This window comes from Gavia stellata, chromosome 1, assembly GCF_030936135.1.
Source record: "Gavia stellata isolate bGavSte3 chromosome 1, bGavSte3.hap2, whole genome shotgun sequence".
NCBI lineage: Eukaryota > Metazoa > Chordata > Aves > Gaviiformes > Gaviidae > Gavia > Gavia stellata.
In genome coordinates, this window is record NC_082594.1 from 31,107,933 (window position 1) to 31,133,288 (window position 25,356).

Below are 25,356 nucleotides of genomic sequence, written 5' to 3' on the forward strand. Positions count from 1 at the left end.
CCAAAAATGTTCCCCCCTTCCCCTGCCCCCAAAATTTAATTTTATCTAATATAAGAAAAAGTACTTTATGGTAGCAAAATCTAAATCCAATGATCCTTAGCACCTAATCTTTTAGGTCTTTAAACTGCTCTTGTATTTAAAATAATTTCTGTCAGTCTTTTATTTTCAACACCACAAATTGCCTTTTAATTATCCTGATGCAGACTCAGGAAATGTTAAAATAAATTTATCAGCTTTACCTGTAATGCACTGAAACTGTCCATCTTCTCTTCTTATTGTAAATGCTTCCCCTGGATTAACTTGCACAAGAATAACCTTAAAAATAAAAGAGTGTTTACAACCATTACACAGGAATGTTATAGAAATCTGGTACGTGAAAAAAAAAAAGTTTTAATGGAAAAAAGAACTCTTTTTTGTTTTTTCTGGTTAGTAAATACATTATTTTTCACTTCACACTGCTTGCTGCCTTCATCCCACAGAGAAAAAAAGATAAGAGCAGAACAAGTACAGATATTTTTAAATAAACATTTTTCAAAGAACAAAGGAGAGAACAACTGAGTAAAACAGTACCTGTACAAATTTTATTTTCTTGACTGCTTAGTATAATTAAAAAGCTATTTGTACAGCTTAAATTATTTCAACAAATTACATTACCTTCAACATTAATCAAACCACTACATAAAGTTTCAGAAGGAAGTCTAGAATTCCCAGTGTCTGAATTTTCATCATAACCACTTGGCAAACAGTTTTTAACATACAGGAAATATTGTACCATTTCCTTCTTTATGTGATCCAAGTATGTTTGTACATTAATTAATGATAAAACATTATTAGAAGTCATGACAAAGTAAGTGCACCAGAGGCACAGCATGAAACAGTATCACAGAATCACTAAGGTTGGAAAAGACCTGTAAGATCACCAAGTCCAACCATCAACCAACACCACTATGCCCACTAAACCATGTCCCGCAATGCCACGTCCACACGTTCCTTGAACACTTCCAGGGAGGGTGACTCCACCACTTCCCTGGACAGCTTATTCCAGTGTATCACCATTCTCTCAGTAAAGAATTTTTTCCTAATATCCAGCCTAAACCTCCCCTGGCACAACTTGAGGCCACTTCCTCTTGTCCTGTCACTAGTCACTTGGGAGAAGAGACCAACACCCACCTCTCTGCAACCCCCTTTCCGGTAATTGTAGAGAGCGATAAGGTCTCCCCTCAGCCTCCTCTTCTCCAGGCTGAACAACCCCAGTTCCCTCAGCCGCTCCTCATAAGATTTGTGCTCCAGACCCCTCACCAGCTTCGTCGCCCTTCTCTGGACACACTTATGGAAAGCTGTTTATCCTAATTTTGTAAACCCAAGCAATGCAGAATTGATAGCAAAGCACACTTATCAGGCAAAATAAACAGAGGAAGTCTGACATGTACCACAGCAGAAGCCTGTCACCATTTTAGACTTCTGTATTCTCATTTGAAACCTGCCTTTCTGTGAAAGAAAAAGTTTGTAACTGAAGAACTGAGCTAAAATTATGAACAAAGGAAAAAACCATAAGAGCAGGTGCATTTCCTAATTTCCCTTCTGCACACATCTTTCTCCAGTCTCACTTGCACATGTCTAAATACAGTGTATGTCCTCCTCCTGGTGTGGATCAGAGAGACACAGATCTTTATACACACAACTCTTCAGTATTATGGCCAAAAATTTACTCTGTTAAATTGTTAAAAGAAAATAAAATTGGTCTTGTTTACAAAAAAGAGAAAATGGGAAACTTGAATGTTACTCATTTTAGGAATACCAGAGAGAAAGGAAAGGGTTACGAAAAGGCAGAAATCATACAAATTCCTCCCTCTCTGGTAGAGCAACTTTACAAATTAATGAAAAGATGGCAAGTTCTACCCTAACACAGCTGCAACTTTGATAAGATTTGATGGATATTCACATTTTCAAACTTGGGCCATGGGATTCAATACTGATTTAGCTCAGTTTTGAGCATGCACTTTAAAAATACTACTTTGAGTTGTTTCATGTGGTACAGTACTGTTACTGGAGAAAGATGTCTCCAGAAGCTTTAGGCTCTTTCAGAAAAAGCAATTAATTATATCACTATTTACATTATATCATGCTAATAAATTTTCCAGATCTTCTAAAGTGTGTCTGAATATAAAATTCAGTAAGAAGTAGCATTCATAATATAACCTAAACTTAGAAACAAGAGGATTTTAGACATGAACTTCAAATAAGACTTACAGGTCTTCAGAAAATATTGTATTGCATAGTTTAAGTGTTTGAAGATAGCATTTTAACACTTGGCTATCACCTTCAGAATGTGACGTAGGAAAGAAATACGAGTGGATGAGTTCTTACAATTTCTTTTTCAGACTCCCCAAGCAGGCATAACTTTTTGTCCCCAAGATGTATTTTACTGATTTACTTTCTCCTCTCTGCTACAATTGAAAGTTTTAGGTTGAAATTTAGACTGGAATAAAAGTACCTAAAAGCTTTGCAGGAGTATGTGAGAACGTCTTTCCATCTCTTCTGTGTGGGCTGGATAACCATATTTGCCTAAGTCTTTTGGCTGATTTAGTATGCCCTAACTCCTGGGAGGAGTCATTCTGGCTGCAGCTGCCATGTCAATCTGCACAATTTTCAGCTCAATATTGTTCATCCCCACTGTATAAACTACGAGAAGTAGAAAGGCTGCAAAGCCCTCAAGCTTTAGGGCAATGGCTGGTATAATTCCCTTGATCTCTACTTTTAAAGTAACAGGGAATGCAGGATGACTGGTATTCCTGCATTGTTCCCATTTTTTCTATGTCAGTGCCTGAGGTTGGTAACCTGGGCAATAATGTTGCCTTGGAAACTTGCTGGTTTTCCTCCTCCAGACCTCTGCTGCAGGACATCCGAACTGGAGGCTCCAGCTAGCAGAGTGGATCTGAGCATGAGAATACACATACTGGCCCAACTGCAGCAAACGGGCCCTATGCCTCCTGATTTTCTTTTGTAGCAGTTTCTCCTGTGTGAGAATCTTTGTTGTTCACTTCACAGCTAGTCTGAGAAGGTAAAGGCTCAGCATGCCAACCATGGTGTAACACAGTGAGAGGGGGCACTGTTCAGCAGTGGCTGTGCCATGAGGCAACAGGTCTCCTGATGGAGTCCAGCACCACTCTGACACTCAGGACGTTATCAGATTTTCACATCTCGGAGGACAACTGACTTCCACTCAAAAGGGTGGGGAGACTCGCTGACTTAATGCTGTTTAATTAGATACCCAGTTCCCAGGAAGAGGAAATAGAGCCTTTCTGTCAACGGATTATTAGTCTACTTGATGCCTGACTTGTGTATTTATTTTACTGGCTCCCACTTTCAGCCTTGCTTTTATGTTGTGCATTCACATTTGTATCTTACAACTGTTCCAAGATAGGCTGTATTTGTTGCCAACCATGCCAAAAGAGTCTGAATCAGGGCTGAAGTAATTTCAGAAGTTTCAAGAACTGCTGGCTTCAAAAGTCTTTGTGTTGGGGTAACATGTGTCAACGTGACCAGCATTCGTTGCTGGACCAGCCTTATCACTGCTGAACTGCATGGAGTAATCACAGCTTTGAGAAGAACATTTTTGACACTTACCACTTCAATAGATGCAATTTGAAATAAGAAAAGTTAAAGCTATGCACACACAGAGAGAGACTGATACCTTTCTGGTCAAAAGAGATATTACCAGAGACAGACACTTACTCACAGGGATTCCCTCTTATCTAATAAAAATCTGCTGCACATAATCAAAGATGCAAGAAAATTTCTCTAAAGGAAAAAGTAACATGGATCTTTCACAGCATCACATGTTAGGCAAACAAAATCTACAGGTTGCTTAGTATTTGTAGCTCTCTCATCTCATTCTAGGTGGCTTTGTGCAGGCTTGCACATCTCATTGTCCAACATGCTACTTCATGAACCCTGACATCAGTACTCATGAAAACCAAGGCCCTCATCTTTCACACTGAATATTCTAGACCTCAACCTCCTTCTTCTTCTGGGCAAAACATTCATCTTGGCTGGAACTAAGTGAAAAGCTTTGGAAAAATCTGGTGGTTCGGCCCCTCTTCCCATGCCTCAATCTAACATGCATTACTCTATCCAGATTTCCATTGCCTGCTCCTCCAAGGTAATTATGATAATCTGAAAAACCTCATTTGTGATGCGTCAGTCTCAGTGGGAGGCACATTTAACACAGCCACTTTTCAAATGCCATTTATCTTTCTAAATCAACAAAACGCTAATTAAGGACTTCACAAGCTTAACAAAATAATGTGAACTTAAGACACTGAGGCCTTGATACAAGCTCTAGAATCCTACAAGCACTTCTAAAGCATGACCAACTATAACAAAACCTAATAAAATTTAAAAGTGTAATTTATCAATGCTAACACAACTTTGACTCAACATATTTTTGTCTCAAGTTCAAAATACGTTACAGCATTGCTATTAAGAAATGGGAGTATTAGGTCAACAACTAGTTTTGTGTAGTTTCCACTGGGACTATAAATCGTTTCCTTTAAACAGTTATTTAATGATGATCCACATGACCTCAACACAGTTCCTGATGAAAAACAGTACGGAATCTCTTTCCAGAGAATAGCACACAGTTGACAATACAAGACTGCAGCTATACAATTATCCTAAAAACAGTTCTTGCATAAATAAAACAAAATTACCAGCCCATACAACAAAAGTTTGAAATACCTGAAACACAGTTGCCAAAGACTGTCAGAGTTTTGACAGTGAAATTTCATACTTTTCAATGGTACTTAATTTATTCTACGTAAGATATTTTAGAAGATAAATTGAGATCAAATGAACAACATACTAAGCTTTGGAGTAGTTTAATTAAATAGGTATGGATTATAGAGGTTTCTTCTTAGCACAATATTAAAAGCAAAATCCATCCTAAAAACATAGAAAGCCATTGCAAAAAGGAATAGTATTCATTAAACCCCCTTCTTCGCATGGAATACTTGACTTTTTTCCTGATTCTAAAACATTTATTTTGTTGCCCATCCACTGTCAGTTCAAGATTTGTAGCCCGGATTGGCAAAGACCAACTTCCTAACAAAACTGAATCATGCCACATATTAGAAAGCTCAATAGGTTTTTCCTGAAATTGCTGTTTAAACTCAGGCAGCTGCTCCAGCCAAGTAAGAACATAAGAAATGTGGTTATGGTCTGGGTCTAGCCCAGTACTTTGTGTCTAATGTATCAATCGGAGGTGCTATTTAGAGAGACCCAGTGAGCCAAGCCACTTTCTGCAGTCCATCTCTGTCATTGCCAGTGAGTTTGCCTAAACTCTTTGAGTTCGCTTACACTTTGAATCGTCTCCACAACCTCCTATGGCAGCAAGTTCCTGAAGTTCACCTTTTAGCCATTCTAAAACAATCTCCTAATAGTTAAATGCCCCTAGATCCTGTGCTATGGGATTTGCTGCACAACAGTTCTGAGTAAGTTTCATCCACCTCCTTCATTATTTTTTAAGCCTTAGCAATTTCCTCCTCCTTGTCCCCAGTCTCTGCAAACTGAGGAGTACTAGTGTTTCTAATCTCTCCTAGGAGAACTGCTTCATCCCCTTGACCATGACAGGGGTACCTAAAACCACATCAGTATTAGCAAAGTAAGCACTACTCGGGAACATCACCTGGGATGAACAACAATGTTTTAGTAGTCCTGAGCACAACGTGGGGGGATGCCAATGAGCAGTCTTCTCCCAGACAATACTGGAAACTATTCTGGAGACCACTCTAACAGGCAGTCTGCACACAAACACTCTTTCTGGAGGAAAAGATAGAATTCCAAATTAAAATATAATTTTATTGTAGCTCAAGTAGTATGATCACGTCCTACAGAGATAGGCAACACTGTCTTGGACATACTACTATCAACAGATGTAATGGTAATTTAGCAATAAATTCATTTGAAGATCTCGTATATGATTTAGCTTTACTACATCAGTGTGAGTAGGATGAAAATGTATTCTAATTTTGCATCCAAAGAATCAAAGGCAGTACGAATGTTCAAAGAGGAGAGTGCTCAATGTTTCTTATTTCTGTGCAGTTAAGCTCTTCACTATCTGCAAGAGAAACTACAGGATGTTTTTGCAGCCTGAACCAGGAAAGGAGTTGGATATTTTTTCAAGTCTTTAGCTTATTTCTAATGCTGAAGAAATTAATTTGATAGAAATAGCTGGAGTCAGGAGAAAAAAAATTATAGGACTAACAATACAAAAACCAAAAGGTGGAAGGGAGATCTGTGCAAGAAAGAGCTGCAGCCACCTTGACTCAGAGGATTGCTCCAAAAAAGGGAAAACTTAAGGCCAAATGTTAACACTTATCTCCAGAAAGGTGCGGAAGTAATTTTTATCAGCATGAAGCAGAGGCTGCAGAAGCCCAAATAAGATTCTTAGAGGTATTTCGCTCCACCAATATGGTCACAGCAATGTCTTTTAAAGGCAGAATGGCAACAATACAAAACGTAGCTGATTTATATATCTTACTAATCCTTGTCTTTATGGATACAGAATACTTTCTTAAGCAGCCTAACAATTTGCTTGTGCCAGACGAATATGCAGGTTAAGCTATTTCTTCACTGGAGCACAGTGAGGGACAGAATGGAATTTAAAATACAGAGCTAGCTAATCCTGCTTTGAATATGTTCGTTTCCACACTAATTAAGGCCAAAAAGCCCATTAACTCCACTGAAATAACCATTACAAATGACCCCTCATTCTGTCAGTAAGATCCACATTTCTACAAGCATCTTTACTTCCGCTTCCATCCTACTAACAGAAGTAGTGATGTATTAGCAGATTAACAGGTTTCAAGATAATTTCAGCTAGCTGATGGGGAAAGAAAGGCAGCATCAGACTTGTGGCATCACAAATGTGTATTTACATTACAATATGCAGGGAAAAGTTTTCCCAGTGCTCTCAGTCACACACACACAAAAATTATAAACTATAAATAGACTTGCACAATTAATGACTGTTCTCCATCCGGTGGCTAGTAAGCAAGACCAAAATAAAACCTATGGACATTATTGTGAAGTACCAATACCAAAACTGGATTCAACCTGACAAGGGCCCTAGATGAGGTGAAAGACTGGCAGAGCAGGAAAACAAAAAAGCTTAGGACTAATCCACAAGCATGTTACTTCACTGTTATAAGGCAACATCTTTCCACAGCAGAAGCTGTAAATACAATTGGAAGTCTAAACTATTTCTGTCCCTACAGAGGAAAAATAAGCCGATAAGTAAAACCTGAAGTAAGTCAATGAGCTCTAAAAACCTAACTTAATAAAAGATGTCTCATAGCAAGTTTGACACATTTTTCTTCTTTTGCTCACCATTACACATGTGCAAAAGCAGCTCTCTGAGTAAAACCCAAAGGCTAAAGAACAAGGCTCCCTCCCCACATACACACAGACGTGAATGATACAGCCAGCCAAAAAACGGTGCCTCAAAAATATTTTGCCCCTTCTATCAAATACATATATGCAGTGGATCTGTAAGGCAAAAGAGATTTTATTTGAAAAAACTACACATGCAAAATATTATTGCTAATATATCATATATACAGAGATAACATTTTAAATTTATTGTTTAGGTTCTAGAAGTTTAAATTTAGTCTGAAGTAAAAAAAAAAACACCCAAACAACAAAATGCTTGTGTTTAGACATATACTAGATGGTTTTCCCACAGGCACAAAACAAAACAAATCCAGAATTAAGACAGTTGCTAACCTTCTCCTCCGGTGTGCTCCATAAAGGTATGAAGACCCACAAAAAATTTCCCCAAATTAGGTAGACCAGATCTGAATAAGGTTTATGGACGAGAATTTAGCTTATCCTTACCACATAAGGATGATCTAAGTATTATACATTTTAAAGCCACCGTTCAATAATACCTGTATTTCTAAAAGGACAGGACCGACTGAAATAGTTTCTAACTCTTCTAAGCCAGCACAAACATCAAGAGATTCAATTCAGATACAGTAAAATTTTGTTTACAAGTTTAGTATTCATAGTCACATTTTCAAATCTTTTGTAGCAGGTAACAAGTTGTGCTGCTCAAATAAATGCTTTTATACTTAAAAGCTTATCTGTCTGTAGAAAAAGTTATTAGCTACTGAATATACAACATCATTTAAAAATATTTAGTTTTCCTAATACCTATGGGTTTATTTCTAACCAGCAAAGTCTTAGCTGAAAGATTGAAACTATCATTTTAGAGTTACTGGGATACGAGAAAAATATTTTTGTATCTGCATTAAAGAAAAACCTATAGACATCAAGCTGTCTATCTCTCCAAAATATCTTGGCTCTCGAACACATCCTTCAGTATCAAAGACTATCAGCCTTCTGAAGGGGAAAAGGAAAAGATTAGTTTTTTTAATCCTGACTGTGCTAAAGAAGTCAAAATACATTATATACTTTGTGTCATGTGTGAAGTTGTGGGATAAGCCCACGTGAGAACTGACGCTCTGTTCTCTCCACAGGCTAGCACTGTCTACCACCACAAAGGCAAGAAAACCAAAAGGAACCAGATTGAATTTCAGTGTAAAGGGATATTTGGAATCCTTCCCTCTCCACCGCCACCCCCCACCTCCCACTGAAGGGGAGAGGAACTGAATGAGTTACTTGATATCTTCCTCTAAAAGAAGTTAGTTACGCTTCGTGAATTTACGTATTTTTCCAGAATGAGTGAAATCTGGGACAAATTTTCCAACCGAGTTAAAAGCCTCCGAATATACGCAACAAGAATGCTAATAGATCTACCACTAAATATAGCATAACCAAAAAAAAGCACAATCCTTTAGCAGCAAAGCCAATTCATAGTGTGGCATACATATTAAAATACTGAAAAATCTGGCGAAGTAAGAAGGCAAGGAGAAAGTGGGGGGAAAAAGCTAGGATATGTTACATTAATTTTATCCATTGCTAAAATCATACATAATATGAAGAAGTAAGAGTATGTTATATTACAACTGTGGGTAAAGCATACTTAAATGAAATAACGTAGTAAGAGACTGTTCCTGTACAACAAGAAAGATTACAAATTGGAGCAAAACAGTACTACTGAAAAGCACAGTTCTGTTTTTCTCTCATTCTGGAGTGGTTTTGGGGGATGTGTGTGTGGTTTTGGGGATTGTAGGGTGTTTTGGTTTTTTCCTCCAAAAAAACTTCCTAGAATCCAAGAGGGGAAAGTGTTCCAAAACATTTCCCTAGACCTCTGAATCACTAATTTAAAGAGAATCAAATCACAATCCATTTCTATACTAGCAGAAACAATGTTCTTTTCTGAGATGTTTTAGTAAGAAAGAGACAAGAGCTTCAGGGTTGGGGTTGTTTTTTTGGTTTTGTTTCTTATTAATCTGAAAACATCTATATTTAGCATTATATGGTTATAGGTGCTGAGTCAGTAGCAAATGATTGTCAGCAAAAGCACGAATAATGAAAAGACTTTACCAAAATCATATTTCTAAATGCACTAGTAATATACATTAACATAAGAAAAAGACAGCAGTGGTTTGTCTAAAGATACTGCAACTGAAATTAGCTGAGCAGTACTGATGAGAAGTATTTTTAAGCAAAAGGACAAAGGTAAATTCATTTCTGAACATTTTACAAATTTAGGAAAACACTGTAGCTAATGCTTTTCGTCATTCTGACTTCAAAAATTTTTAAAACACTGAACTAAACCTGTTAAGAGGAGGGTACAGCCAAGAGGAGGGTACAGCCCTTTGTAAGATGTATACTGTATCTTTAACAGTCTGTCTGCAACAAGATTAAAAAAGGGTGTATTTCTGGAAAAGAGTGACTATAATACAACACAACTTCCAGGCAGAGCCACATTTATGCTCTGTCATTAGGGCACATATTCAGAACAATTACATTTTTCTCCACTAATAGCTCCAATCAAGATGTTAATTAGTGACATGCTTTATCTCGTAAACCATTTCAAAAGCCTTAGCACTTTGACTTACTGTTGCTCGCATCCTTTTATTTCTCTCATTCAACTGGTGCTACCACAGTGACAAAGGATGAAGGAAGATTCAACAGTCACCACTCCAGCTGCTCCAATCTGTTCCATTCACTTAATACTGAGGTAATCTTCGGTGATGTGTTGAGCACTGCCTCCCCCTTCTTTTAACAGGGCACCTTAACCTAAATGCCGTGCCGGAGTGTCTCCCTCTACCTTCCTCTATAGCTGTGCATCCACAAAGCATGTGGAGGCAGGATGCAAAAGGTAGGATCAATTAACAATATAGTCAGCAATACCTACCTCAAGCCTTCCTTCCTATCAAATTAGCCAACGTACAGTGAGCTTCCTGCTGTACACGAATGTATCATGTCACCATAGCAACTAAATCAACAAATAGCTGCTGCAGCATCTGCTTCTGGATCATCTAACGTCAGTCAACAGAAGGTTCAGGTTTAAGAGAACAAACCTTCTAAATATATGCCATTTTATAACTGCATTTTTAATTTAGCCTCCTGATTCCCAGACAGGATATACTAGCTCAGAATGAACCAGCTTCTGACTTTATACCTGAATCTATGATGCAGCTAATGACTTCAGTTGGCAAATAAGCCAGAAAGGAGGGAGGAAAAACCCCTTACTTTATAAGAGAATAAAAAGATACAGCAAAAAAATAATCAACTGTATTCTACTGCACTTTTTCTTAAATACTGAGTTACTCTATACTGTGCATTTATTAGATAGATTAAAAGGTATGAAAAGAAAGAAGTGTGTTTCCCAATTTTGCTTTACAATTTCCATACATGTCTGCCCTAAATAATACTATAACCAGAAATATCTTTTATTAGATATTAAGATATTTCAGATGGCTGACAAAGATGGTTTCCCTCTATTAGTCTCCACTAAAGAGCTGAACTAGAAACATTCAATATTAGTTTCTGGCAATCTCACATCTGTGGTCTTTAATCCCAACAGCAGCGGGGGCCCACTGGCCTCACCTGTGGAAAGACAGCTACGTAGCGCAAAAGATGCATCCCTCCCTTCTTGTGAGAAATTACTTCAAATGCCACATATGCATCACTCTGGTTTAAGTCCTAACCCATAAACAGACAAGATGTATGAAACTGCTTTGTAACAGCTTGGTATCTGGAATGCAACAACATGAGATTATGGATTATATGTTTCCTGAGGTATAAAAACAATTAAAAAATTACTTGGACAGTAATGTCTTCAAAGGTAATAAGCAAGTGTACACACACATACACACTTACGTGGAAGGACTCAAACCTACAGCCTACTTATAACAAACAAGTAACTTTTCGCTATTTTAACTTCAAGTCATATTCCTACCGTTTGATCAGCGTGAAATTCTTTACCATCTAAAAGCTTTCTAGGGTCAAGTTTGAGTTATTCAAATCCAGTATCATTTTATTATTGAAAACATTTACTTATTAGTTTTCAAAGCAGCTGTTTTTCCATGTATATACAGTCTTTTGTTACAAGGAAAATCATTATATCTAGGTTGGCTCCACCAAGTGTGGTCCAGTGAACAGGGAAAACTGGACACAGACTCAAGATGCTAACTCTGTTGTGGCTCCAATGCGGACTTACTGTGATTTGTGGGCTTGTCACCTCACCTATGCCAGAGTTTCCCTGTTTGTAGGACTAGTACAACAGCATTTGTATGTACCTAAAAACTACTGATCAAAGAACACTGCAAGACTTCAGTGTTTTTATTCATCAGCAGCACAGGAATTGCCAGATAGAATCACATCTGTGGTCCAGCTAAGGTGATGTCAGTTACAAACACGGCACAAGTTGTTTTTCCATTGATTGTGCATTCAAAATCTGCTGTTCATATCATAACAAAGCTAATGAGGCTATGAATGACTCTTTCCCACAATCAAACCCACTAACATTTAGAAAACAGATTAAATGGAAAAAATGCAAAAGATCTATGTAACAGGTATTACAGACAGCATAAGATTATTAAATAGGAACAGCTGACACATCAGTAATAAAAGCTAAATTAAAACAGAGTTCTTAAGCCTTTGGCAATTTAAAACAATTTAAGAATTTCATGGTTGTGAAGAATGTTACTTCCAACTAATTCTTTCTTAAAGTCATCTTTCATAAGATTTTTCTATCTCCATCTTCTTCAGACTTCCTAAAGACTTCCTCCCTCCTCATTTATGTTGGCTAGTAACCAATAAAGAGTTCTGAAAACTTTAGGTTGAGCTCTGCACAATACCATACCAATTCATAACAGACTAAGCACACAACATTTCTGTGGCATCTATAAGGAAAAGTAATGTTAGAATTTTCATTTTTGCCTTAAATCATCTTCTCTTTTTTTAGTATGAATGACAGAAGAAAACAGGCTTCTCATCATCGTTTATAAGTGTCCTATAAAAAACAATCTTTGTCCAAGTAACACGATGCAACACTCTTAACACTGAAGTTCTAAAATCTTCTATTTTCCCCCAAATTTATTTAAGCAAATTCCAATTTACAGCTTTCCCACAACTACACAATTCTCTACCCTAGCACCTGCTAATACTGACTGACAACCTAGAGGGATCTAACTGCTCCATATATGGAGATTAACACTTTCCTAATGAAGAACAGAAAAGATCTAGGTAGTAAAGGCCATTAACAAATCTTTGTTTTCAGGATTAGGGAGGAAATCCATACAGAATCAAGTAAATGTTACATAATACGTTGCAGTAACAATTTACATGTTTGGGATTTTGAAAAAACAAACACAATACAAACCATTTCAGCTTAGACAAGTAGTAGCAGCATATCCTGAAAAAAGCGAGAGAAAGAAGCCATCTTTTCAGTGACATGTTCCTAAGGCCTATGTCTATTTTCAGAGGACAAAACAGGCAACTCTGCATCACTTTCCTAAAAGGCAGCTGACAGATAATAAAATCAGCAAACATTTCATCTTTAACCACTGCTACAAGATACTGTCAGCACCACTGAATGCACTAAGATGACAGAATATCCCTAGATGCAACTGGAAACAGGGAGGTTGGAAAGATAACTAGACTGTTCAGTGGCATTGACATTCAAAAAACTATAGATTTCAATAAGCTTTCACTGCTTTTTGTAGAAAGGCAGGTTGGAAAGATCTGAAAATTGCTGATTTTTTTTATTCTAGCCGATAAATTGATTTTATTTATGAAAAGGTTTTTTAAATTCCTATTGTACTTACATGTTCCCCCCCTCCCCTTCAAGTGAAAGATGATCAGCAGAAAGCTGATCACCGGGTGGGGGAGTGGAGGGGGTTGGTGGTGGAAGAAAAAAAAAAGATGGTTTGGGGCCTTGTTTTGTAAAAATATAGAAGTTTTCTAAGAACCAGTAAAAGATAAACGTTAAAATCTGCATCTAATGTCACTGATAAACATTCAAGAATTGTTAGTGTCCATGTATAACAGTGTCAATCAGTGTATATTCCATAAGTGTATCTGTCTCATTCTTTATTATTGAGAAATACTTACACTTTTGATCTACTTGTTTCTGCTTTGTCTCTTCTCTTTTGCATTCTCAGTTCTCACAGCTTGGCTAAGCAAAGTTTTATTTGTCTTATTTACAGCAAACCTAATTTGTTTCATTATCACTGACCCAGTCTGTGGTTAGCAAATAGTGCACAGAAAATTCGCTACTTAAATAATCCGACTGTTATATCTTTAAATCAGTAAAAGTATAAACATAAGGGTTACAGAAGTGTTTCAAAGAATCTGGATCATGCAACAGACAAACATTTGTGCTTCAAAGTTTTAAGCTAATCCTTGTTTACAGGGAATTAGAAGGAAGCAGTGTTAGGGGCAGTCACTGAACTTTGGAACTTTCTGAGGCATCTGGTCCTGGCCAGTGGTCAGACACATCAACCTCTATAAATAAAAACTGGAAGACTTCAACCAGATTATTCTCATTTCATGATGATTTGTTGTTTGAAGTCCACAGGACTTCAGCTTTATAACGCTAAGCAAAACTGGATGAAGGACAGAGCTTTTACCGCACAGCAGAGTGGTAGCAAGGGCTAAGCTTTCAGCTAATACTTTGCAGGGGCTAGTCCCTTCAATAGGCATGTTCCCTGATCAATCTCTGTATTTGCAACAGTCCAAAACAGAATCAGGGAGTAAACTTTCATTTAAGTTGTATCTAGATGCACTGAAAGGTAGAAGACTGCCAATTTAATTTTGGAAAACTAAGTAATTTAACAAAGATTGTCTGAAGTGAAAATTACAATTAAAAAACCCCAAACCCCCAGTGGCTTAAGATGCTACTAAATTTTCAGAGAATCAAAAACCTAATTTCTAAAAAACAAACAAACAAAAAAATCTGAAAGTCCTGTAAAGTGCTACATGTGGCATTGTTCAAAGAAAGCCAGGCACTTCGAAGATTTTTGATCTGATTCACAACAGTTATTTAGATATTGTATTTAAAATAAATAAAAACCCATAATCTTCTCTTCCTGTAATAATCCTGTCTTCTTTACACTACTTGTTGAATCAAAACATCCTTGCAATTACTTCAATTGAGCATCAAAATTGAAGACACTTTTCAGCTGTACTTCAACTGTATGTACTTTGCAATTCCCATACTTTGACTGCAGGCTGTACCAGCAGTTGCCATAAAGTACTCTATGTCAAATAGGTATTATTTGGTGTTTCCCTATGCAAAAAAAAAAAACAACTTCCAAAGACTGCCTGCCTCCAGACTCTCTGAATCTGTCGTGAAGATCTTAATGTTGAGAAGAGGGGAAGAATTAGATTGCTGGTTAGCACACATTTGAAACAAGTTGAACAGTTGTGCCAATGTTAAAGAGTTTTGCCTGTATTTTCTTTCTATATAATACCTATTGATAAATAAAAAAAAAGACTCTTACAAACATTATGAAAGCTCGCCAAGATGAGCAAAGTGAGGTGGACAGTTAACAGATTTGCTAAGGATGACACATGCCAATGGCACTTTACTTGAAAGAATTTCTTTGTCAGTAATATCTGGACATGTCTGAAAGCGTGTGCAACCAGTTAGGCATTCACCAAGAAACAATATCCAACATTATAAAGCAGTCATGATCAACCTTCGGCCTAACAGCTGAATACATTATTTCAGAAAGGTCATAAAGCTACAATTGATTCTCCATCTGCAGGCTGAGGCAGAGCCCTTTCGGCCCTTGTCCTGACTTCCTTCACTCTTCTGAAGTACAAAAAGAAGACCCAGCAAGCAGGACAGACACTCTGTTTCTCTCCCCTACAACCAGTAAGTGCCATGAACAACAGGTTACTAGTAGAGACCTTCACCAAACAGGCAGCAGCTGAGCTCACTCTGGCTATGCACTATTCTGTAATGTATATAGTTGTTTCAAGGGCTGAAAGGATAGGTGGGAGAAGAAGGTACCACCTTCTCCGTTTTAAAAGAACTCTGCTGAACAAGAACTCAAATAAAAATTTGTAATAAATATCCTTTAAAAACAATCCCCTCCTGCAATGCAATTGTAACAATTAAGAAAAAAAACATAAATAAGCAAGCTGAAACTGAATTTGGACATTCAGTTTCTGAAGACTTTAGAAGATTTAAGAAACATATAAGCCATTGGTTTCGATAGTATATGGACTAGAAGAGAATATTTATTTCCCAACGTTGCTTCTGACAGCTCAGATTCCTGTTTGGTGATATAGCAAGTTAAAAAACCCATAATATTTAAGACAGATGGATGTGTCTTTTAACATTTCTACCTTAAACAGAGCACAGAAGGAAGTGCCAAAGGAAGAACTGTATTCTCTAGTTATTCAAAGTAACATTTCATGAAAAAATTACAATGCTAGGAGTTTCAATAGCACTTCTAAAGCAGCCTTTTTCCCCGATATAGTTTCCTATACACCCAGCTTTGCGCAAATCCGGGTATCACTGTATATCGAAACACTGTGCGACAACACAAACCTGAGCTGGAAGAGAAATTAAAGGTTACATCCTCAATTTGATCCTGTTGGGTAGGCTCAGTCAGTACTGGACCAAGGGCTTGGTGGTAGAAATCTCTACAACCCCAATCCCTTCCCATATATTTTCTCCTCTACTTCCAAAAAGAGAGGGAGAAAAATTAGACCCAAGGGCCATTTTTGCTATGGTGTGTAAACCTTCGTCTATCTCTTCCTGGAGAATGTCATTATGGCTGCTTTAGAAAGTGTATATAATTCTGTAATACGCAGAGGGTTAGATGGACTTTGCCCAGTTGTAAGTAAAGAAACCTCTCAAACACCAGAGGAGAAAAAACAGGCTTCAGCTAGCAAGGGATGTACTTCAGATTACTTGTCTGCAAGTGTGTAATTCTCACATATTTTAAGAGTGAAGTTTCTGTAGTTAAAAATATGACTTCGCAAGGCAGTTACAGAGAGATTACAATAGCTGTCTTCTGAAGAAATGTATGTAAGCAATAAGGGTGACTTTGTTGGTCTTGGACTCTGACATTCAGGTCCTGGCTTACTCGGCATTAAGTGCCCCGCAGCACAAAGAAGGAGAGAGAAGGGGACCAAGGAACATGCCTCAGTCCAGGACACTGCTTGGGCATAACTGTACCCTTCCAAACCGTAATGATAGAGGGGCACACAGACTCAGGAACTGGGCCCACTTGCAACAGACTACAGAGAGGAACTGGGCTACCTCAATGCTTGTAGCACCAGGCAACTTGAACCTCCTCACCTCAGTTAAAAAAAAAAAAAAAAAAGCACAGATCTTTAGTCACCTTCCTAAAACATGAAAGCTATCATTTTTCAGACATGCTTATTTCTCCCAATTGACTATGTTAGCAACCTACAGTGACTAACTGACTTCAAATCCGATTTTCACATGTCATCCGATTCTCCCAAAAGTCAGTTTCTGAAGAGATTCAACGGGGGAAATCTTGCCTCAAGTATCTTGAGGAATCTACTGTATCAGAGACCAAAATTAATCTAGGATTCATATCACGCAAATGAAAACAGACATTTTAGAGAGAAAGAGGGGGATTACTCAGAGAAGGTTTATGAGGATACTTCATTCCATGAATTTTCATACTGAATACAAGTAGGAAAGGCTATGAACTATACAGCCTTCACTCTTGTTTCTACATTTATTTTCAGACAGCTAATATTAAAATAAATATATTTGGATGCTAGTACAAATTGTGCAATAAATCTGATGCTGCTTTCTGCTAACCAAAAGCAGCACGGTACTCATACATAACTATACACCAAAGAATTCTGAATCCTCACTTTCTGCTGAGGATGATGGCTGCTTCTAGGAAATTTAAAGCACGTTTTCAATACATCTGCAATCAAGGATACAGTTTAAATACGTAAGAGAAAATTCTGATCTCAAAGGCAAAAAAAATAATTTACACTTAACTGAGACAAAACCTCACTCTTCCTGACCAAAAACTATGATTAACTCAGGTACAGAAAGGTTCTAATAACCTTGAGGCATCAAAATGCACATCCTCATAGCTTCTTTTTTTTATGGTGTTATTTTTTTAAAATCATAGCCATTAACCAGTTTAAAACTTTTATGTATACAAAATGTCCCGTATAAGTTTGATTATATTTTTCCAGTGATGGCTGCCACACAAAAGTACTAATCAATCCTGGAAAAAATACAGCTTGATAATCAGCTTCCATAAGCTGGCGCTGCAGCATTACATGCAGAAGAGTTCCAATGGTTCCATTGAACGCAGTTCTGGTGCGCTTCAATGCTATAAAGTCACTGAAGGATGGAAGAATAATTGTCAACTAAACCAAACTTTAATGAATCTCCGAAAGGAAAAAAGTTAGACATATCTGCTAATTCAACAGAGCTGAAGGGGAAGTAAAAAAAACAACACAAAAAAAAACCCCCAAAAAAACCCAAAACAAAATGAACCAAAAAAAGACAGAAGCAGCCATGCATGTACTCTGTACTCTATAAAATCAAAACACAGATAAAGGAAAGGAAAACAGCACAATATGGAAAGCAGTGAGAACTGTTATAACAGTATATGTTGTTAAACAACTTTTAACATGAATTTTTTTTTTTCTTGTAGAGGAAAAGATCATGAAACACATGGAGTTCTAGGCTTGATTTTCAGCAACAAGACAAAAACAAAGCAAGCTGGAACTTGATAATGTACCATATGCTTTTCAGAAACAGACGTGTCAGAACTAAAACTGAGGAAAAGCATTTAGTAATCCAGCTTACATCTTCACCATTATAATTCTGCTGTGACTCCACATATGTAAACAATCTGAAAGCCAAAAAAGGGGATTCTCAGAATTACTTCATTTGTTTTTATAGCCATCTATTACCCTCCTGACTGAAGACTTCCTCCTATGATAACAGGTTAATAATAACTTTAAGATTAGAAGTTCTAATATTTAAAGAAGAAATTGGTTTTAGAAATATTAACTTGTAGATTCAATGCTAAACATCTATTTCAATTTAAAGAATTTGCACTTAAACTCACACATAATACACACACACACACCAGATTACTTATTTACACACAGAGACACATACTATGTATCTATACACACACAGTGGGATTTTTGAAAATCCCACCATGCATCTAAACTTCTGAATAGTTTGGAGGATAAGCAACCATCTTCCTATGCTAGAAGTATTACTTTATCACCTTGCTGAGAAATAAAGCTGACTAAAGGTCAAACACTGTGTGTCCCATTCCCCAAAGAAAAGGAAATGGTTAACAGGTACTGGGATACTTTGAAAGTGCTATCTACCTTTTTGGTAATAAAGGACACCAAGGTTATATAGGGATGTCTCACTCTACAACTGTTAGCTTTAGTGGGAAGATGCAGAGAGGGTCCAAAACTCCAGGGTTGCTGCAAACTTGTGTCAGCAATTTACTGATTTGTCTTGGAATAGCACTGGATGCTGTAGAAACTTTCCAAAACAATTTAACATCAGTTTAATATCAGGAAAACAAAGCATCTGTTAAAGAAAGTAGTTTGAACTCTTGCCTCCTCATTTTCCTCTCAATCATGAATTTACCTCCCCTCACCAAATCAGGGCTCACTTAATCAAACACATCCTTCCTGTCCAGCCTCAGTAAAGCCTCACTGCAGTAGTTAGTTACCCTTACATGAAAAACCCTTAAGGACTTCTGTCCTCGTACCATGTCTTCTCAGTGTCACTTGGTTTGTCAACTCCTATGGATCTTCTCCATACTTCACCCACAACCTCACCACCAATATATAAGGAGTACATTACCCCCTCACGTTGAACACAGTGATGAGAAGGCGCAAAAGCGATACTTCTGTGCTTAGTAGAGAGGGAGGTACTAACGGGCTTGGTCTTTGCTTTTCCTTTTCCCCAGTTTTGTCCTCCGAAACTAACAGTAGCCCCTTGTTCTGCGGGACACAGAACGAGGCAATCTCCCACGGCAGCACTGAGTAGCATATGAACATCCACACAGTTTAAGCTCCCCATGTTTTCTGGCTAAACACACGCATTCCTCTAACTTTGTGGATTGTTTTGTTTTAAAACATGGTGGAAAGTTACAGCTTTAACCTGATCAGACACTTCCACTACTTAAAGCATATGACCTTTCATCTTAACATGTTCAAATATTTGTACTGCTATTTCACATTTAAACTGCTAGAAGAACTTCAAGTATTTGAAATAGATTATCTTGAAGATATGAACTGTTCTAGAAAAGTACTGAATGGTCTATATCCATTTGGTAACTCAGTTATGCAGTATATACAACTTACATCACCATAATTATTACAGTTAATTCTGGTAAGATGCAAGGAGGGGGGAACTGATTAAGAAAATCCTCAGATGTTTCACAACTGAACAAAAACTTGCAAGTTCTAGGATACTGTTAACTAGTCTAACATAGGAAATACCAAAATATAAACAAAATATTTAAATAGAGTTTTCTACTAGATTTTCAATACCTTTTTTCAGTCAGGACTGGCTAAAACTAATTAGCATAGCTACATAGTCCACTATGAAGACAGAAGAACATATACATTTATTTACGTGGACAAAACAGCTCTGAATTTTGATTGTGGGAACACAATTAAATTCTGTCAGCACTACAGATTATGTTACAGATTATGCAATCCAACACCAAAATGCTGTTATGAAAGAAACTGGAGAAGTAGTTTTCGTATTTTAAGTAGCCCCTACAGAATGTGTGTATTGTAGCTAAGCAAATAGGAGACTTTCAGAAAAATGAGCAACTCCATCAGGAAAGCAAAAGTCTTCACACTTCTCATAGCTTCAAAGTTACAAGAGAAAAAAAAAGGAATGCAGTGAACTAATATTCTAGTTAAATTATTTTTCAAAAAATATGAAAAAGGTTCAGAACTACAATGTTTTGTACTTGAATACATGACACTTCATTTGAAAGTATGTACCGCTTTCATTAGCATACCATATAAAACAAACATAACAAATAATTTTAAGACCCTTATAAATAAATAATGGCCTGCCTGACCTTTCCATGGCCTAAGTCTTAATTGGGCAACCTTGACAGAGTAGACAGTACCTTCGATTCTGGATTTCCTGTATTTCAGATATACAAAGTATTTTCTACATAGTGATGGCTTTTAAATCACTAGATGCAAAAAGGGTTTCCAGTAAACTTTCCTGCCATTGAACAAATGCATTTGCAGATTCTTCATGAGTCATGTATCCAATGCAAAGCAAGGACAGAAAACAAAAGTCACAACTTTCACTAGACATTGCGGAACACAGAACAGTAGACAACATTGTGGTATAACTGCTAGTTACCATGAAATGAAGAAAGAAACATACTTTATTGTTGACTGAGAATCTGCCCAATACGTTCTGAAGATTCTCTTTTTTAAAAATAAACACCACCGCTATCAGTTCCACTTTCTTAATGAGCAGCTTTATTATCTTTTAAAATAAGAAAGGACATATATGATGTTTTTCCCTTACGAAGATTAATAGAAACCCCCCCAAATTCATTTCTTTGAAGAAATTCTTTGCTTGTTTTCCAGTTTTAATCTTGCTCAGCAGGAGAAAAAGAGACATCATTTTAATGAAAAAGTATCCCCAAAAGAACATTTAAGCTCATATCTAACTCAAAATTTTGCACCATTACAGAGTAAGCTTGACAGGACAGCTTGATAGCCTTATTTTTGGGGAAGACAGAATACGTAACTCAATCTCAACTATATTTGAAAGGTCATGGCAATCAGGGGAGGTTTCCAAGGACTGGAACCAAGCAAATGTCACTGCAGTCTTCAAAAAAGGGCAAGGAGGAGGATCCAGGGAGCTACAGGCTGGTCAACATCGCCTTCAGCTCTGGGAAGATAACTGAGTAAATCTTCCTAGAAGCCATTTCCAAACACCTTAAAGATAAAAAGGTAATTGCGAGTAGACAGTATGGACTCACAAAGGGGAAATCATGCCTGACAAACCCGCATGGCATTCTACAATGAAATTACTAGCTTGGTGAATGAAGGGAAAGCAGTAGATACTGTTTATCATTACTTTAGCAAGGCTTTTGACACTGTCTTGCATAACATCCTCACATAGAAATTGATGAAGTACAGACTTAACATAGGCACTGAGATGGACTAAAAACTGGCTGAACTGCCACTCTCAATGGGTTGTGATCAGCAGTGCAAAGTCCAGCAGGAGGCCATTCACTTGTCATCTACCTCAGCGGTTGATACCAGGGCAGCTAATGCTTACTATCTTTAAAGACCTGGATGAGGGGACAGAGTTCACCATCAACAAGTTTGCAAGTGGTACAAAGTTGGGAGGAGTGGTTGATGCACTAGATGGCTGCACTGCCATCCAGAGGGACCTTGACAAGCAGAAGAAATGGGCCAGCAGGAACCTCATGAAGTTCAACACAGGGAAATGCGAAGACCTGTACCTGAGAAAGAATAATCCCATGCACCAGCACACACTGGGGGCTGACTGGCTGGAAAGCAGCTTTTCAGAAAAGGAATGGTGGACAACAAGTTGAATGCGAGTCAGGAAGGCACCCTCGAGTCAAAAAAAGCCAACAGCGTCCTGGGTTGCATTAGGAAGTGCATTGCCAGCAGGTCAAGGGAGGTGATCCTTCCACCTACACAGCAGTGGCAAGACATCTGGAGTCCTGGGTCCAGTCCTGGGCTCCCCAGTATAAGAAGGACATGGACATATTGGAGAAAGTCCAGCAAAGGCCCCAAAGATGATGAAGGGATTAGAGCATCTGACATGTGAGGAGAGGCTAAGAGAGCTGGGACTGTTCAGCCTGGAGAAGAGATGTACCGCAGGAGATCTTATTATCAGTGTGTATGAATACCTGAAGGTGGGGGGAATAAATAAAACCAAGCCAGACTTCTTGGTGGTGCCCAGTGAAAGGACAAAAGGCCATGAGCACAAATTGAAACACAGAAATTCCACTAAAGCATAAGGAATTATTTCACTGTGAAGGTGGGTTGAATATTGGGGAACAGACTGCCAAGAGAGGCTGTGGAGTCCCTTATCCTTGGGGATACACAAAAGCCAACTGGACATGGTCCTGGGTGGCCTGCTCTAGTTGACCCTGCTTTAAGTGAGGGAAAGCTGGACTAGACCATCTCCAGAGGTCCCTTCCAACCTCAAGGGTTCTGTGATACATCTATAAGAATTTTTAAACAACAAGAGTAAAAAAAAAAAAAAAAGAATACTCACAATGGGTAAAGAAAAGAAACGGTGGTGGTATGTTTAACTTTGCGTAGGCATACTTCACTCTTTTTTGTTTGCAAGGCTTTAAAATTGAACTTTTCAAGGCAGAACATGTAAGGAAACAAGTTTTCCTCTAGTATGTTTCACATTACTACTTCTAAACGTCAGTATTTGAAAGAAGAATTGGAAGAGAAAGCAAACTTGGATATTGTTTTTACCCTTTTTCTGTAATGTTCTGCCCGTACATTCATTAAGATTTATCAACTCTTTCTCTGTATTTAAGCTTCCCCTACCTTGTGAAGATCTCACTGCAGCCCAACAGTTCTCATGAACTGTTGCAATCCACTCTCCAGTCTCATTTTAGAGCTCTTTTCTGTGTTTTTACCCTACAAATTAATTCCTCTTTATGATAAATAATTATTTCTTCTGCATAAAGATCAAGCATGGGAATGGCAGACTATAAGGGACTTCTCTAGATCATCAAGTCTAGTCTCTTGCTATCACAGGCAGTGATCTCTCAATCCATTCAGATACTTCAAACCACTTAATTTTTCACTCCTTCTCTTCCATTGGAAGCTGCTCCAGAACTGTGCTTATCTGGGACTTAAAATATCCTTCCTAGGTTAAAGATACGGAGAATGCGTACGTTTTTGCCAACGCTTCTTCCTCACAGGAGCTTCTCAAGTGTTCTGAAACCATAACCATAAGTTTTTCTCTCACCTTGACTGGTTTTGTCTAAAAAAAATTTGAAGAAATGTCCAGGCAGACACTAACATACATAAGCAAGTCCCACCATTCAAGATACACAGTTGTAAACAAGTGTCAGTCTAGAGGCCATAGAGTTGTTAGCACATGTTGTGCCTGAGCTACTAAGCTCTACCATAGGGTAAGATTTATTAACCTTAACAAGGTCACACGGTAGCGTAAATATATAGCTTCCAAATTAAGACTCAAGCATGGCTAGACAGCTTGGCAGCTGTTTGGTCCCATCCTTCTATGAAGATGTTCTTTCACAAGACAGATTTTCTGCTTCATACTCCTTACAAATCTGTTCTCTGCACCAATTCTACCTTCATCTCAATCTCTAAAACACATGCATGACCAAAGCTGCACAAAAATATTCCAGATGAAGGCTTACTATCTTTTACAGTGTCAATATGTCAATGATGCTGTTGGAAGAAGAAAAAAAAAAAAGATACTTAAGTTTCCTTACCTGTTGTGCTCCATCCCCACTAACAATAGGGGAAGTTAGAAGAGGGATTTCACTACTTATAATCGAAGTGGTATCCAGTAACGGTGGATGTTCTGCCATCATTGATGGTACACTAATTCACAAGATCACCTGCAAAGAAAAGTTACTCAAATGGTTAAACCATACAAATATTTCTGAATAATTACCCTTAAAAAACAGCTTCACTTTAAAAAAAAAAAATGTGAAATTAGACACCTTTAGAAAGTATGTTTCCACATCATTGCAGCAATCATGTAAACCTGAAGATGTGTTTTGCCAGGTGGTGTAAGCCTTACAGAGGGTAGGTTTAGACCCCCTCTAGCGGCTGAACCTTCGAAGAAGATATATCACAACCTTGGAGATAACAAACCTGAATCTTTTAATTTTGCTATACACCAAGATTTTGTCTAAGTTTGACTGGCACTGCTGACAAAATGCCTACTGGGGTTGGGGGGGGGGGGGGCGGGGGGAAGTACGCAGTTGCCTTAGAACTTAGACATACAGTGTTCCTGTTTATGTAAAACTGGTAAAAAGCTGAGATCTAGGAACACGAACATTGTTTCAGGGGAGTGTGGTGTTTGGTTGTTTTGTTTGTTTTTTTTCTTTTTTTAATTAAATGACCAACTCACTTTTTCTACTATTATTACAAACAAGACACTTATTTTAGGAGCAACTAGTTACTAGGAAATGTTCAAGTGAGACACAAATGAATTAAAAAAAATAAATCTTCTGCACAATCTGACATTACTTTTAAAATGTATTAGGCCCAGAATTAAAGCTGTGTCATTCTGATAACTAGTGGCCCTTTAATAGCTTTACCATCAGCTAAAACTTGGGGAGAAAAGAAAAAAAAGAGGTAATGCCTGCACACAAAATTATAATCCTCATATCTATACTACGGAAAAGCCCTCGCTAGCACACCCTGTAAAGTTACATGAAATCTGATGACAAGGAAAAAAAGCCACCCAGGCAAAAGGCTCATGAAAGCAGTGATCCACTTCAACTCTGATGAGTGTCAAGTAACAGCATAACAGAAAGCAAGATTCAGCCAAGCATTCCTTTTAATTTCATTAACAAATCATAAGTAATGTGGTTTATGATACTTTGCACATTACAGAATCACAGAATGATAGGCGTTGGGAGGGACCTCTGGAGATCATCTAGGCCAACCCCCTGCTCACCTAGAGCAGATAGTGCTATATGAAGACTGGATGGAAGAATTAAGACCAGAAAAGCTGAAGATTACCATTTTTCCGTGCTGGAAATACATATTGCAAGTCTAATAAGCTGCTTTTGAAATTGTATTTCATGTTGTTTAAAAAAAATATAACCACAAACCACCACCACTAAATTATACTGGTTCAGTGCACTGGTCTTAACTCCATCCCAGCCAGACTCAGTAGTCTTTGGGAAAAAAAAA

General features: G+C 37.7%; 1 protein-coding gene across 1 annotated transcript in view; it reads right to left on the minus strand.

Moving 5' to 3' along the window:
* FNDC3A (fibronectin type III domain containing 3A) overlaps positions 1 to 24,020 on the minus strand; it is a 107,341-nt gene extending 83,321 nt beyond the window's left edge. The window contains exons 1-2 of the mRNA XM_059824297.1: positions 23,919 to 24,020; positions 240 to 315 (exon numbers count right to left, since the gene is read on the minus strand). Coding sequence (XP_059680280.1) covers positions 240 to 315; positions 23,919 to 24,020 — 178 coding nt within the window. The remainder of the gene's footprint in view (positions 1 to 239; positions 316 to 23,918) is intronic.
* Positions 24,021 to 25,356: the final 1,336 nt, after the last annotated feature.